At 35.7% G+C, this 17,614-nt stretch overlaps 1 protein-coding gene across 2 annotated transcripts; it reads right to left on the bottom strand.

Annotated features, from left to right (window-relative positions):
* Positions 1–547: 547 nt before the first annotated feature.
* Positions 548–14,560, bottom strand: LOC128022093 (ETS domain-containing protein Elk-4). 2 transcript variants are annotated; one of them, XM_052609332.1, is made up of 6 exons: positions 13,715–14,560; positions 12,305–12,621; positions 10,439–11,146; positions 9,965–10,168; positions 8,462–8,578; positions 548–5,197 (listed from the first exon to the last, which is right to left on the bottom strand). In XM_052609332.1, exons 2-6 carry the CDS (start codon positions 12,542–12,544, stop codon positions 5,141–5,143), a joined length of 1,326 nt encoding a protein of 441 aa, XP_052465292.1. In that variant the 5' UTR covers positions 12,545–12,621; positions 13,715–14,560; the 3' UTR covers positions 548–5,140. The 2 variants fall into 2 exon arrangements, with proteins under 2 accessions (XP_052465292.1, XP_052465291.1); XM_052609331.1 differs by having other exon boundaries at positions 548–6,348; positions 13,715–14,559.
* Positions 14,561–17,614: the final 3,054 nt, after the last annotated feature.

Below are 17,614 nucleotides of genomic sequence, written 5' to 3'. Positions count from 1 at the left end.
TTTGAAACCCGCTGACCAATCAGCATTGGAATATCAGTGGGTTTTATTGGATCAAAATAATAGCATAAAAATAGTATTTATTATGTTTTTGAATATGTAAAAGCCCTGCGATGTTTTCTTTGAATGCATCTGAATTGGACTGGGTTCATGCTTTGTGTTACTTTTGTTCTTCACAGCCTCATTCAAACACTACTGGGCTGGCTATCAGTCTTATTCACAAATCAGTAGCTAATTAATTCTCTGCCAGGGCCGATGTGCTCATAACACATTTGTGGTGAAGTGATTAAGGTCAGAAAAGGACATCCCACCGTTTTCCTGGAAAAGTTTCCTTGTATTGTGTTGTACAGCTTCAGGTCTGATGGTTCAGTGACCTGGTGATCCTGATCGTTGGAGGTTGCGCTGTCAGCATATTTCTCTCGGCCTGGGTAAAATCCTATTTGTTTTTCTGGTTTATGCAGGTGTCAGACATGCTAACGTTATCACATGCTGCATAAATTAGGTCAGCTTTCTGCTGCTGTATTTGATGAAGACACAGAAGCCAAACGAGTTACTGTTTTTCTTTTTTTTTTATATAGAAATATTCCTTCCCTTCCAACATCCAGAGATTAGTACAACAGGTACGCCAATGAACAGATTCGTAAACATTTGAACTACTTGAGACAATCTGAAAATACATTTGCACAAAAATATTTAAAACATTTGATGTCAATATTGTACCATAACAGTAGAATTTATCACACTTTTGATTATCATCATCATCCCTTTTCCACAAAAAATAAAATAAAATCTAATTTACTCATGAAAAACAAAATACTGTTCAAAATGCAGTGCAGTCATGTCAACATTTAGAGGATGAGAAGATCTTGTGTATCTTAAAATTGTAATATTTGCACTTTCCAAGAATAGGGTACAAAATAGCAATTTATTAACTTCCGATATTTAAGAATTTATTATATTCCGCATATTTAAGAAACAAAATATATTAATATTCAAGATATTATGATATATAAAATGTTAGTCTTCTACTGTATATAGAGTTCCTGAAGAAGAAGGAAAAATATCTTATCTGTTTTAAAGTCTGAATATGGGTTAAAAGCCTGATTTGTAATTTTTTGTTGTGTGTTTTCATGCAATAAATACACTAATGGGTAACAAACGGTTGCGAGTAATTTTTCTCAAATATGGAATGGTTAATAATACAGTTAACATTACAATGTGTGCAAATTTACAAAATGGAATGACATTATATAACTTCATGTTCTGTTAGCTATAAGAAAGAGCTCACATGATGCCACTTTCTGGGTGGACAAATTTTAGGGGAACTTGCTATTTTTGGGGGGAAATTATGGAATAGGCAGGTTACAGACAAAAGAAGAACAGCTAAATAGAATGCAGATAAAAAACATATTACCTAGACTTAATTGAATATCAATTATTTTTCATGTGAGAAAATATTTTAACATTTTTAATAGTTCTCGCTAAAGACTGATTTGTATGGAAGCCTGTTCCTGCCACTGAATAAAGAATAATAATAATAATATAAAAAAAGGTAATTTGAATTAAATACAATTGGAAGAGGACTGCCATTTTATACCCTATTCGTAAAAAGTAAAATTTTTGTAAAATATAGTGCTTTCTGACTTTTTGGAATTAAAAATCTCAGTTAAGAGAAAATGCTTATAGTAGGTGCCAGAAAGTCTAAAAATTCATTACAAAATCTCTTTGCAGCAAAAAGTTTAAATGCATAGTTTACAAATGCTGATCCAAAACCCAAATTTGAGTGCTTGAGGTGGTGGAGTCACTAATAATAAGCTGAGACTTACAGTTTTACAACAGATTCTAAAAAATACAAAGTGCCTGTAAAGAGACAAAATGAGGGGAGAGAGAAAAAGAGAGAAGTTAAGTGCTTGAGACTCGCATTAAAATACAACAGATGTTCAGTATGGCTACAATAGTTAAATGTGTTATGGGAAAAACCAAACTCAAACAAACAGAAGAAACATAACATCATTGCTTAACAGCTAAACATTTATAACAAACCCATTTTATCAGTTACAGGGAGAAGTTAGAATTTTCATAGAAACAAAACAAATGACTATTTAATGAAAAACTAAATCTACTAAGTGGGTAAGAGAGCATTTAACAAAAATAACGGAAACAGGTTAAAAAACAATTCACATAGCACACTGCACAAATCCATTATTCAAATTGTAAAAGGCATTAAGCAACTCAATATTCCCTCGATGAGAAGGCAACTGCACGTGCAGTGCTCACGATACAGGCAAGAGCAATCAAACACAGTCTGAATTCTGCGGGAATGCAAATGAACAACAACAGCACAACGCTAGTGACATCCCATCACATCTTACTCTATGTACAATGACACATTTGAACTTATGTACTTAAAAGAATATTTGAACCCCCCCACCCCCCAAAAAATGTATATGAATTTCTTTTTTCCATGAAACAAAAAAAATAAAAAGAAATTCAAAAGGTCCAAGCTGCTCTTTTCCATACAATGAAAGCAGATGATTTACAGGCCCAAAAAGAGCATAAAAGCACCATAAACTCAATTTATAGTGTTATATGAAAAGTAGTTCATAGTTCAAATCTTGGGTAAAAAATGTCAGTCTGTTCCTTCCACAAACCATCTGTATGGTTTCAGAAAAGCACAAATCGTACTTATAAATGAATTGCTTTTATGTATGGAAAAGACATTCAGCAAAACATCCCATTTTTGTCATGCAGGTATGAAAAAAAAAAAAATTAATGTTAGCTGTTTACACACTTTGCACTACAACAGCAGCTATTAAATGGAATAAAACGTCCCCATGCAGACTGACAATATTAACCCAACAGTACTAGAAAGTATGAGTAAACGATTTCATTTGATCCGTTTTCTACTGGATCTGAATTTAGATTCTAGCTTGTATTATCTATGTTTATGATATTATGCTGAAGGAATGTTCTAGGTTAAATACAACTTCAACCTGTATTAAAGATCTTCAAACGAGAACAATCCTTTAAATAGCTGAAGTTTTAGGTTGTTTTTTTTTGGTAGCAAAGGACAAAACATATCCTTTCTGAATAGAAACAATTAACTGTTGCCTATTTTTAATTTTACTGGCAAAAGACAATAGGACTAGAAGGCACCATGTCATTAGTATGGATGTGAAAGAACCGTTTCTTCTACTCAGATCCGTTTGGTGGATATGAACATAGAGCTCTGTGAAAGGATAAGGACTGTGGGTAATCATACAATACCTGAGAGCTGAATTTGAGATGCTGTTTTTATATACATACACGTTTTTTTTTTTTTTATCCCTTTCTATTTTTATCATTGCACTTTAAGAGAGACACTAACAAAGCTCCGTTTCTGCAACATGAATGTCCGCAATTAAGCCTTGTTCCAGTTTTGCATCCAATGCATGTCAGCTATAAATCATGGCTTGTTGAGTTTGGGACTCCTAGAGGTAGGGTTTTATGTTGTGCAACCTTGTTTTAACCTGGTTTAAACAAGACAAAACAACGATACTGCACTGACATCAAAGAGTGGCTGCAGAATTTGGTTCAGACATTTAGCAATCTTTGATAGTGTCGTGCAATATTCAATTCTCTTGCAGAATACAAAGTCCACTGGCCCCTAAAAGAATTCCAGACCTTGTTCTGGGTATCATCTATAGTATAATGCCTGATCAGAGACACTACTTTACACTTTGTGGTAAATAAATCACTTAATCTTTTAAGAAACACTACCATGCAAAAGTTTGGGGTCAGAAAATCTTATTTAATGTTTCTGAAGAAAGTCTTTTATTCTAATCAATGTTGCATTTATTTGACCAAAAAAAATAAATACATTGAAATTACAATTTAAAATAAATATGTTCTGTTTTAATATGTTTTAAAATGCAATTTATTCCTGTGATACAAAGCTAAACTTCCAGTACCATTACTCCACCCTTCAATGTCACATGATTCTTCAGAAATCATTCTGATTTGTAAATATAATATAATTCCAATATAATATTTGTTATTACTATCAATGCTGAAAACAGTTAAATATTTGTTTGGAATACATTTTTTATTTCTTCGAAATTCTATCATGACTAAAAGATCAAAAGAACAGCATTTATTTGAAATAGAAATAATTTGTAACATTATAAATATTTTTTTCACATTTTCGATCAAATGCATCCTTGAGGAGTAAAAGTATTAATATAAAAAAAAAAAAAAAAAAAAAAAAAAAAAAAAAACTTACTGACCCCAAACTTTTAAATGATAATGTAACTTTGTATTTACCATAATGCAGTTATATTGGAAATAAATTTGATGCTTACAAAACACATGCCAGTTCTGAGTGAGCATAAACGGAGAAAAATATGTGTTATAATCTACCAGCAGGTGTTAACTGGACCATGCTAACCAGCCAAACCAGCTACAACAAGGACAGACACTTCTGACTGGGCATTACAAACAGCTTTGCCTTGTTGTCGAGGTAGATTGTATTGTGCGGGGGGATTGAATCTTGCACAACACTGGGAAAGCTGACAAATGCAGGAATGGTTTTGAGTATTTGGCCTGGACTCTACAGACAGCAATCCAGTTACGGTACACATCCAACTGATCTCCACCAATCCGACCATCCTAATGGTGGGATGAGGCTTTAAGCACTTAGCCGGTGCCATTCCATTCCATTTTATGCTGTCTAGGCTCCATCAGCATAATGGTGAATCTGCAGTCTATTGGAAGTCCTTGGGTTTTTCCACTCAACTGAAATCATTCCTAATGGCTTCCAGTCTTTCAGAGAGGGGAAATGGTTTAGAGGAGTAGATCTGCATGATAAGCATGGCTGCAGTGGCATATCTGGTGGTGTTACGGTAATGGTTCAATGGCGTTGGGGCGTGTGTGGAAACACGCTTCATTAGACAGTCGCCATCAAGCATTGGAACGAGGATGATGCCAATTCAGCCTACTAAACAGCCTCTCAAATACGTGCATCATGGTCAAAGCACCAGAAAGGTTCCTGGCTTCCTGATTGTTAGCCTCTATATTCATTAAGAGATGGTTCACCCAAAAATGAATGAAATATCTAAAACTTTGTTTCTTCTGTTCAACACAAAATATGTATGTGGTGTGAAGGTCAGCTGGGTTCAGTGTTCTTTTGTTGACTTCCATTGCATGGATATTCTCCAAATGACTGCGTTCCTCAGAAAAAATAGAAAGACATGCAGAATTTTCATATTTGATGAGCTATACAAAATAAACTTGACTTCTGCTGACTCTGATCACAATCATTACATAAAGCGATTGCGTTCATGTGGCTCTTGAACATTAAAAATGTTGTCAGGAACGTTTTTGAGGGTTGCACCAACTAGCTTTACTAGGTGATGCACTGAATTGTAGATGTAGACATAATAGAATGAAAATTGGCATGTACACAACTGCGTCCCAGAGAGCTGGGTGACATTAGTTTTGAAAAATAAGCCAACTAGTTCACTACTTCTTATCTGCATGGCTAGTAAACATGAAAAGGCGCAAAAGCCCTAGTAAGTGCAGCTTGTTTTCATCCAAGTGCTGTTTGTAGGGTTATTGTGACAGAACACTTGAAATACATGGCAGTAAGTGCAGCATGAAGAAAGATACAAGGTAAAACGGCGGTCACCTTTATCAAAATCACAAGGCAAAGGGGTGGTTTAGCTTAGCAAGGCCGGTTTGTTTGAGGACTTCCCAAACAAAAGGCAAAAATGAGTCGAACTTGTTGGATTATGTACAAAATTATCTCTTTATCCAATGCTATACAAACACATGGTGCCGACGTCATGTGAGAATCTCTTCTGTGTCTGATCGAAGTCCACAAGACTCCACAAGAAGCAAAACACAAGGAAATTCAATCAGGATCCTAATCAAATGATCAAGCGATGGCTGTTTTACGATAAGCTCGCATATTGGCAGCTGTGCAGATCAACAGCCATCTGCTTCAGTCTTACTGCAGCCAATCCCTGAAGAGCAGTGCATTAAAAACAGAAACAAGATTTACAGTGTCCTGCAGACACTATATGGCTTGATATACATCCGTATGGACATCAAAAAGGTTCAAGGGTCAAACGGATGCTCTTGACGCTTAAAGGCTGGTCACAAATCTTCGTTACCTCAAGGATGTCAGATCAGGTGAACAGAATGAGGTTGATCTGTTTATCAATCAAAAACATGAGGCAAAGATGAAGTGTGCCGGTCTTTCTCCCTCTCTTATGTCTTCTGTGGGTCGGGGGAGAGAGGGCCGGGCGTGTTGGTGCCGTCTAAATTATACACGGGAACAGAGAACTGGGTGGAACTCAGGACAGAAGGAAACTGATAAAATAAAAAAAAGAAACAGAATGAAAAAAAAATGAAAGCATCCGTTCTGGGACATTGTTATTTTAATGGGGTCATATGATGCGATTTCAATTTTTCCTTTCTCTTTGGAATGTTACAAGCTATTGTTACATGAAGATGATCTGTAAAGTGGCAAAGACTAAAGTCTCAAATCCAAAGAGATATTCTTTATCAAAGTTAAGATTCTGCCACGCCACCCCTTAAACGGCTCATTCAAATACACCCGCACATCTCTACGTCACTATGTGGAAATATTTGCGCGAAGAAAGAAGCCGTGGTTTCAGAAACTACAGTTAGTGTTGAAGCAGTCATGTCAGGGAGATGCTGTGTGCATCGAGGCAGAACCAAAAGCACTTTATTTGGCCTTCCGAAAGTAGATGCATTTAAGAATCTTTAAGATTACTTACAACAGAAGTAATTTTATGGATGACTATTTCGTGAACCTAATAGAGGAGGTACTTCTGACTTTGCTACGACAATCTGGCGCTTCTGGATCAGCAACTGTAAGTATGTTTTGATATTAGTTTAAGTATTTGCTACTGAATGGTCAAATGCTGAGTTTAGCGCATTGAGTGTGGTGTGTGTGTGTGTGAGTGAGAGACAGAGCGTGTGTGTGTGTGTGTGTGAGAGAGAGAGAGACGGTCACACAGTGGAGTCAGCTGTTTTAACCGTCCGTGGCTTGTGTACTGCAAACACATAGGAGTTTCACCACTGTGTCTGTCTCGTGACTCTGTTCCTCTTTCGGGCATGAACTGATGGTTAAACTAAGGACATTATTAACTGTCTTTACATTTATTTTGAAAGATGAAGCTCGCGATTATGGAAAGGGGCATTACATTTCCGACGAGTGCTTGCGGTGTTCAGCCAATCACAATGCACTAGGTCAGTTGGCCAATCAGAGCAGACTGCGCTTGTCGGAAGGAGGGACTTTGTAGAAAACGATGCGTTTGAGAGAGGCGGGGCATAGAGGACCTACGATAATGTACAGGATTTGAAAAATAATGTGTTTTTTGAACATTAAAGCATGTCAACATATTCTGTTGATCTTTAAAAAAGCATCATATGACCCCTTTAATGTAAACAAATCAATGTGTCTAAAGGTGTTTTCACCTGTGTTATTATCAATAATTAATAATAAAACTATTAAAATTGTTTTTGTTAATTGAAATAAAGGTAATATTAAATGAAAAACTTAAGAGAAAATTTAATGAGAATTAAATAAAGTTTGTTAAATGAAATTAAATAAAGCTAAACAGAAATATATATAAACAAAAAAGCATATAACAAAGTTACTAAAACTTAAGATATAATTAAACAAAACAAAAAAATTATAATAAATACTATAATAATAATAATAAAATATAAACAGTACTTATATAAAACAAGTTTTCAGACTTTCACACCAAATGATTCTGCTGTGAATAGTTTAAGTTGATAAGAAAGATGCCGTCAATTAAATCATCCATTAATATCCAATAATTAATAACCAATAACTATACCAAATAATAAAATAAATTTTAATAGCAACTTTAAAGCAATGATTATAATAAATATTATAATTAAAATATTGAAATGTTTTTTTTTATATAAATAATATATTTAGTTATAAAAACAAATTTCACTACAAGATAAATAAATAAAATTACTATTACTAAAATTACTATTACTATTACTACTATAAGATCACATAAGTATGTTTTGTTCCCCCCCCCCCCAAGGCTTGAAAAACAAACTTTTGTAATTATCTGATGTTTCCTGCTTTTCCAGGCCTGTGGGAATCCTAAACAATTCTCTGAATCCCAAACAACTTTCTGAACCGACTTAAAACCTTGCTGAAAGAGATCACTCCCATTATTTTTAACAGCATCGTATCGAGTTGCTTATGATTTTTGTCTTGCTCAATTCAGTGGAAATGTGGGCTAGTATGAGCACAAGCACCATACTGAGTGAAAAATAATTTCTATGATCCTCACAGATGACGTGATTTGAATCCAAATAATAACATGCGATTGTAATCTTAAGTAGGGTGGAATCAAATGTGGGTTTAGACCCAGGCCATCAGCTTAGTAAATCATTTGAAGTGACTCACCTGGAAGAGGGTGTGTGTGCCCTGTCTCCGGGCGGGACTGAGGGGTGCCACCGGACTGAGTGTGCTCCAGAAATGGATATTGGACAGAAGTGGACTGGGTGTGAGCAGCAGGGGAGTCTGCAACAAATGTGAACTTTTTCAGTTTTGCTCAAAGTGAATCTCTTTCCAGCTTACATTCATTAAAGATGCCTTCCAAAATACTTGTGAGCATCACACCACAAAGCATTTGCAGGAGGTATAACCCTGAAATATAAATGTTTAATTAAAAGTGGCTTAATGAGACTTTAAGAAGCAATAAGAATTAATCACAGGCCAAGGGTGCTGCATTCCCCCCAAAACCATAAATAATAGATTTGAATTATAGTATATTTCATCTTTCATCGCACTGAAGAGACAGCAGGAGGTTGATCCTCTGGAGTGCTCATAAATGCAAAGATTGTGAAGTCTTAACGAGGTGATCCATCAAAGTAGCATCCAGCTAAACCTCACCATATGATGACGATCATGTAACAGCCAATGAGTGTCTCCAAGGCACATCATCACCAGTTTAAGAGGTGCACTACTGCCCTCTAGAGTCTTCAAATTACATCAATGCAATCAAATTACCAAAAGGACTTCATCATATTCCCGTTTAGGACTACCACACATTTCTAAGAAAAAAAAAAATATGTTGGTTGTAAAATGATAATTTTCTTTTAAACATCACACTCTCAGAGACACTGATTATTTTTATCATCATTGGTATTTTTTTCTTTTTTGTATTTTTACAACAGCCTGCTTACATTTGCAAGCATTTTATGCATGCATATAAAACAGGTTCACAAGCTATTTTGACATAAAAGTTGCAAATATTTAAAAAAATGTTTCTGAATTAAATGCATTAGAATACATTCAAGTATCTCTATGCAAATTTCAAATGCCAATAAGGTTTAAAAAAAAAGTCCAATCACAGCTTGCAGTTAACAAAAATCACTTATTTTTCTTTCTCCTGCACTAGACTATCCTATTTATGCTTTGCTTGCTGACTTTTGTCTGCAAAATAATTAATAATTTTGAACCGATGGAAACTCTGAACACAAAATCTTAAAGAGACAGTTCACCCAAAAATGAAAACTCTGACATCGTTTACTAACCCTCTAATTGTTCCAAACCTGTATGAGTTTCTTTCTTCTGTTGAACAGAAGAGATTACATTTTGAAGAATGTTAGTAACCAAACAGTTGACGCTAACCACTGACTTCTATAGTATGGATAACAATACAAAACAAATTAGTTTACCAACATTCTTTAAAATTAATTTATCATTTTTGGGTGATTGTGTGTGAAACAAGCATTGAATACATGAAGCGGCAGCAGTAAATAACTGCACAAGAGGATACCATACGCCTCTAGTGAGACGGACAGAAAATGTGACCCAGACACAAATCTGCTGACGGTCTAATGATTCTAACAAATCAATGACAGCATTGTACATGTGTAATGTGGAGGTCTGGAGGGGACTGACCTGCAGGAAGGCAGGGGTGAGAGAAGCCGTAGGGAGGGATGGGCTGGACAGATTGAAAGGGCTGAGGTCAGAGCTGGTCACCACCAGCGTCGGCATCAACTCAAGGCCTTTGGGTTTCTTCGACTTTCCACTGAGACTGCGGGGTGGAGATTCAGACATCTCAAACACTGCTACAGAGTCCTTGAAAACAGAGATGGGCTGGTCCTGACAGATCATGAAAGGAAGACAAAGATGGACATGTTACTATGTTTGCGAGGTTCAATACATTGTAGAATTTGAACAGGATAAAGGTGGGCATTATTCTACATTCAGAAAACAATAGAAAAAAAGTAAATGTGGAGTTTAAAAGGCCTCAACGCTGCTAGCTTATCTTCTAGGATTTAACCACCACCTTCCTTCCAATATCATGTATATTTGATTGTATTTTCCCAGTGGAAGTACTGAAGAAGAGGGCATCAGCACTAAGTGTCATACCTGCAGCTGTAACTCTGAGGGCTGTGAGGAGAGGGACTCGATTTCACTGTCAATCACCAGCTCCTGGGAATCCGTCATCGGTGAAGAGGAGGGCGACTTGGAATGAGGGAGCGGCGATGGAGAGACTCTTGAGAGCGGGAAGCCCGTCATGGCATTCTCCGAGGTGGGATTCTCCACAAACGCACACACTACATGTGAGACGGCCGTCTGTTTGGCTTCAGGTTCTGCCGGAGCGGGTGGTGGGGCTTGGGCGGGCTGTGCCGGAAGTTCAGGCTTCTCTATAACAGACGGAGTGCCCTGTCTGTTCTGTGGCATGGTCCCAAATTTAATGACGGTGGGTGGCTGGGGCGACTCCTGGGCGGCCTTTTTCTCCATTAGCTTTTCTCCTGGATTTTCAATCTTAATGGATTTAAAAAGTTGCGTTCCTGACTGCAGAGAGTTCAAAGTGAAGGAAGAATACAAGCCTGAGTGGATATAATCATTCCGGCTGGACGATTTGGACTGAGCTGGTGTTCCTGCACCTCGGTCTGGGATGGCTTTGTCGTCTTTATCCCTGGAGATGTTTGCAGGTTTGTCAGAGAGAGGCAGAGGTCCGTTTGAGCCGCCGTCTGCACCCTCCGTTCTGGCTATGACTTCTCCTTTTAGGATATCAGGGTACGACACGAAACGATACACAAACTTCTGCCCATTTACTTTTTTGATGATGTTCTGCAAGGAAGAAAATTTGAGAAAATCCATGTTTATTTTAGCTGACTTTCTCCTACATAAAACTAAAAATATCTATGCAATCACCCAAAGAAATCAACTAAAATGCCTTGCATGTACATTTTTAAAATCCAGTCTGTTGCGTTCCTCTATGCTCGCTCGCTCTCAGAAAATTACATGCAATTAAGTAAATGAACCCATGTTAAGAGACCAGGAAGAATGCAGAAAACAATACCTCTTGCCCTGTGGTGCCAAGATGAGGCTTAAAAAGCTACTGCACTAAAACCTCAAACACGTGGTTCCCACTCGAGAATAAACTCCTGGCAGAGCCATTACTTCCTTACTGCACTAACAGGTTCAGTGACCCTTCTGCTTCAGTTCAGACTCAGAGTGACTTGATTGTGTGTTTAGAACAACAAAACTATGGAGGGGTGTGGGGGCGATGAGAGGACTGAAAGCTAGCAATTATAATACACATCGATTTAAATATACGAGCACAACAGTGTTTATCGGGAAAAATCTGAAAAGCCTAAAAGATTAGTTCATCCAATAATAAAAAATAAATTATCTATAATTATTTTATAATTTATAGTTTTTATATGATATTATATTTATATATAACTCAATATAATAAATTTATTTAGATTTTTTTTAATAATTAAATTCTAATTAATATTTGCATATTGTGTAAAAGAGTTTAGCAGAACATTCACACTTGTATGATTCTCCTCCAAGCTACATGACGACAAAAAACTGCATAAAATGGTATAAACGTTGTATAAACAGTTTTCATGTTAATATATTAACTAATAAAAGGTAAACAAATTAAATGTGTTCTATTTTGCATGATAAAAAAAAATCACTAATGTCAGCTGATAAACAATACTGTTCTTATACAAGGCAAAGATCATGGAAGGCATCACTATCTAGGAAAACTGACAAAACTGGGAGCCTGCTCCACATACAAATGTGTCAAACAGCTTTAAAAGACTTACAGAATTACATAATAACCTTTATAATGGTATTTTGACTAACTCATCCATGGCTTATACATTCATCAAAATGCAGGAAAGTAAGTTGTAATGGTTTGGACACACATGAGGGTGAGTGAATGAGATGCTGCTGGCTCCTGAGATGTTCCAGATGCTTGACAAAACACACCTTGTCATAGTAGTAACGCAGAGCCCGGCTAAGTTTGTCGTAGTTCATGCTGGGTTTGTTCTTGCGAACGCCCCATAATCTGGCCACCTCTTCCGCTTGCAACAGTTTGAACTCTCCATCCTCGTTGGTCCAGCAGATCAGCCGGTCATTGCTGGGATCCAGCAACAGCTGCAGCAGGAACTGCCACAGGGTCACTGAGCTGTCCATATCCTTCTCTATCTGCAGACGTGGGGTAAACATTACCTGACGGGATCCTGTTCGGTCTCACAGCCTGACCGACACGTCACGCCATATTCCGGCTAATATCACGACAGAGGCTGAAATTAAAATCAAGATACAATTCCATCAATTAGATGAGTGCATATACATGCCATTGCCTGACACAACCACCATCAACCACGTATGTTTATCATTTACTTTTTAATAAACGTAGATCGACCTTTCTTGAATTCATAAAAACATGGTAAATACACACACACACAATCTTATAAACCAAATGGTACTGGACAGTGTAATCCTGGCAATGCATAGAGTGCAGGACGTGTGTGTGTGTGTGTGTGTGTGTAAGAAGCTTAAATTAAAAATAAATCTGCCTTGACTCATCCGATATCCAGCTGGTAGTTGCCAAAGAGAGCGAAAAAAGTCTCCCACATACAATCTGACAGAACCAAACACACAAATATAGAGACAACAGACAGACGAGACATGACAGCTTTCCTCAGACTGTAGGAGACCACGTCTGGGAATTTCAAACTACACAAGTTCAGGACAAAATGAACATAGATATCATCAGGAATTAAATATAGCTCAAAATTGTGGCCTGTTGCATGATGACAGTGATTGCATACTGTAAATGTGAAACTTGTGCATCTTTAATTTAATGGCTACAATTTGATGTATATTTTGTTAATGCATATTTTTTTTCTCTCCAATTATTAAAGATCTAAATGACCCTTAATTACACTTTAAGTACAAAACAAGGTAATGAAGCACGTTAATAATAAATAAATAAATGTACAAATAAATCTGAATGGTTTTGATTGTAGTTCTCATCTCAGAACAAATTTCATCCATATAGAATACTGTATAAATCAAAACTGTGATAATAAATCCTAAATGTGTATTTAAGCATTTAATATCACATAAAACTATATGTATTGTGGATTGCTGTAACTTATGCAAACCTCCACGTCAACTCGACCACATTTAACTGTCCAAAGCCAAACTGGTCAAAGTACATCATTTATCATTCGTTTTACTTTTCAAATTCCTCTACAATACTTATAAAGTTAACAAATTATAACGTGATTGAAAATATAATCGGACGTCCAAAAATGATAAGCTACAACCTGTTATAGGATAATAATAAGATTCGCTCGTTAGCATCGAGCTAATGTCTGTCAAACTCACCTGAGAAGCGTTTAGCTCTCCAGAATCGGTCCTGAAAGAGTTTTTCGACGGATTAATAACAAAAATAAAAAATAAAACAAAAAATGCTGACTGTTTTCTTGGACGTTTACATCGTGTAAAATTATTTGTTGGTCAGCTAGCATAGCATGCTAGTCCGCCAGCTAACGGAGTGTTAGCGAATTCTAGACTCATTAAACATGAGCTGATAGTAATTCGACTAACGTTATTTAAAGCGGTTTTTCGCCTTATTTACGTTACAGTGTAAACGAAAAAAAAAAAAAACTGGCAGAGAAGGAGGAAAGGAAACGCTAAAGTATCTGCATATCACGTAACGTACTCATATTTTTAGCTGCAACCACAATAACACAAAACAGGAAGCAACAAGCCCACCAGATTAAATACTTATAACTCCAACAGCGAGCAATAAAACTCCACAACAAAGGCTCGGATTTTATGCATCTATAAAACAGTGAGGTCCCTCCAGTTTGAATCGCGTTAATATCCTCCAGATGTAAATTCAGCATGAGAAATGCAGGGTAGCCAGAGAAGAGCATTGAAAGCATGTACAGTAGGAAAGAATCAGCCCTCACATTCTGTTGCTTTGCAGCCTGAAACAAAGATAGACACAGTTTTTGATTTATCCAACCGTATTATATCGTTTACTCGGATGTTATATGTTGCACAGAGTAAATACAGCTGGATAAAACAAAAACTGTGTCTGTCTTCAAATCAGGGTGCAAAGCAACAAAATGTGATTATTTTAAAGGGGGCTGATTCTTTTCTATATGCACTGTAGATCATCTCAAGATGGACTGTCTCATTTCACCTATGACCACAATAAAGTTATTTAACCTATCAATACATATAAAATACTATTTAAGTGAAAATAAACTCTTATATAACATCCATTCAATTCCATTACACTTGACATTTAGATAAATGACACAAAGTAGATGATAGACAGACAGATAGATTAGAAGAGACGTAACAAAAAGTTAAAAGGTTAATAAAAAATGGCAAGCGCAGAAGAACAAGTTTGTCATAAAATATAATATTGTCCTTACCAAAAACATGTGGGATCACTTGTTAACAACACATATACACATGTAAACATCTTCTTCTGATGCAATTGGATTTAAATTTACCACACCTTCCGACACCGCTGTCATTTATTTATAACTTTGTCTCATTTGTACTTATTTGCCTTGTGCGTAGGAAAGAGTGGCAGATTAAAAGTGTAATTTTAGCCTTGTGCCAGTTCCAGCCACCACACCTTCCAAACAGATTCCAGTGCTGCGGGAAAAAAACATGGGAAATAAGTGCAGGCACAAACCCAGCATTCCTACAAGATCAGTGACTGATGCTTTTACTAGAAGGTTTCTGTGGATGATTCTTTACAGTTATTCTCCAGAAAAGAGTGCTAATGGCAACAATAAGCCTTTATCCAGAAAAGAAAATCATGGGAAACATAAAAAGCATAATCACTTCTTTACAAACAATTTTCCATAAAACATCAAGGTTTTTTGTTTTTCTTTAAAGAAATGTTCATCTGTGACTTCAGGTGCATTTACAAAAAATTAATATCATGGAAAAGTAAAAAAAAAAAAAAAAAAAAAAAAAACTTTCTCATATTCTAGATTCATTGCACTCAAACTGAAATATTTCAAGAGTTTTTTTTTTTTTTTTTTTATTCTGATGGTTACGACTTGCAGCTTAGGAAAATAAAAAAAATCATTATCTAAAAAAATGTAATATTTCATTTTGAGCTTGATTAGTTTGATTAATTTTGAGTATAAATACTGGGATTCTCTTGGGCTAGTTTAGAACATGCAAGCACAATTATGGGAAAGACTACTGAACTTGACAGTTGTCCAGAAGACAATCAACCCCCTCCACAAGGAGGGTAAGCCACAGAAGGTCACTGCTGAAAGGGTTGGCTGTTCACAGAGTGCTGTATTGAAATACATTCATAGAAAGTTGACTGGAAGGAAAAATTGTGGTAGGTAGGAAAAGGTGCACAAGCAACAGGGATGACCACAGCCTTGGGAAGATGGTCAGGAAAAGTTGATTCAAGGGTGGACTGAAGTCAGAGTCAGCGCATCAAGAGTCACCACACTCAGACGTCTTCAGGAAAAGAGCTACTGCTGTTAAATCCACAGAACCAAGCCACTCCTGAACCAGAAAAAACATCAAAAGCATTTCACCTGGGGTAAGGCGAAAAAGAACTGGACTGTTGCTCAGTGGTCCACAGTCCTCTTTTCAGAAGAAAGTAAATTTAGCATTTCACTTGGAAATTAAGGTCTGGAGTCTGGAGGAAGACTGGAGAGGCACAGAATCCAAAGTCCAGTGTGAGGTTTCTGAAGTCAGAGATGATTTGGGTGCTGTGACGTCTGCTGGTGGTGCTCCATTGTGTTTTATCAAGTCCAAAGTCAATTTATCCATCTACCAGGAGTTTTTGGAGCACTTTATGCTTTCATCTGCTGACATTCTTTATAGCGATGCTGATTGCATTTTGCAGCAGGACTTCAGCACATGTCCACAGAGCCAAAACCACTTCCAAATGGTTTGATGACCTGTGCTTGATTGGCCAGCCAACTCACCTGACCTGAACCTTATAGAATATATGTGGTATTGTGAAGAGGAAGATAAGAAACATCTGACACACAATACAGAGGAGCTGAAGACCACTATCAAAGCAACCTGGGCAAAAGGAGCCCCAACCAAGTATTGAGATAATTAAACCTGCTTTGGAGATCTTGAACATTTCTGTTATGTAAATCATTTTTTGATTGATCTTGAAAAAATATTTTAAAAAATTGAGATACTGAATTTTTATTTTTTTTATATATTGAATATTTCAGTTAGTGTGCAATGAATCTAGAATATAAGAAAGTTTGCTTTTTTTAATTAAATTAAACTTTTCCGTGATATTTCAATTTTTTTGAGATGCACCTGTACATACAAAAATGTTTATTAATTAATCTTTAATTTTAGTCTTAATTTTGTCTAAAATAGGCTGATAAAGCTTCTGGTTACGCATAACTACCGTAATTCCTCTCTTGCTGATATCTTTGCACTTTGCATCATTATTGTTAAATAAATCTAAAACTATACAGTTGGATAAATGTTGCCTTTGCAACTATAACTGAAATAAAATAATATGAAGTACTAAAATAACAAAAAATAAAACTGAAAAAGAACTGAAATCTAATTTTGAAATATTTAAACATAAAATGACAAAAGCATAAAAATTCTAATTAAAATGAAAGCTGAAAATATAAAAAAAAAAAATGAATTAAAATGCTGTAATGATATAAATCATTTAAATTGTCTAAATGAAAATGTAACAACTAACTGAAATAAGTTGTAGTAAAATGACTTAAAAAATACAACTGAAATAAAAATAAAGCTAAAAAGAAATACTAACAAAAAAACTACCGGTATATATATATATATATATATATATATATATATATATATATATATATATATGACAAAATGTGTATACAATTTAAATGAAATTAACATTAAAAAAAAAAACATACTAATATAGTTTATAAATGACACAAAAACATTGATTTTCACACTGTCAGAAAAAACTAATTCATATGTTTACCTTCATATAATAATGGTTAGAGTTAGTATGTCAAGTCAAGATTTAATTTATATTTAACCCAGAACTTTCCTTTGAATGGCCAATTAGACTCGTCTAAACCTTGAAGGTGACATATCACAGCTTCCCAAAAAAGGGAAAATACATTGGAAAATAGCATTTTTCAGTTATTCAAAAAATATAATCTAAATTTGACCAACTTTGACCATCTATATGGTATGAGAGAAGCTATAGTCGGATGGTCTGTGTAAATGGAAACTGTTAATGCATTAACATGATGTTGTAGA

Source organism: Carassius gibelio, chromosome A11 (genome assembly GCF_023724105.1).
Source record: "Carassius gibelio isolate Cgi1373 ecotype wild population from Czech Republic chromosome A11, carGib1.2-hapl.c, whole genome shotgun sequence".
Lineage (NCBI taxonomy): Eukaryota > Metazoa > Chordata > Actinopteri > Cypriniformes > Cyprinidae > Carassius > Carassius gibelio.
Note: the sequence above shows the minus strand (reverse complement) of the source record. Positions and strands in the feature narration are given on the sequence as shown.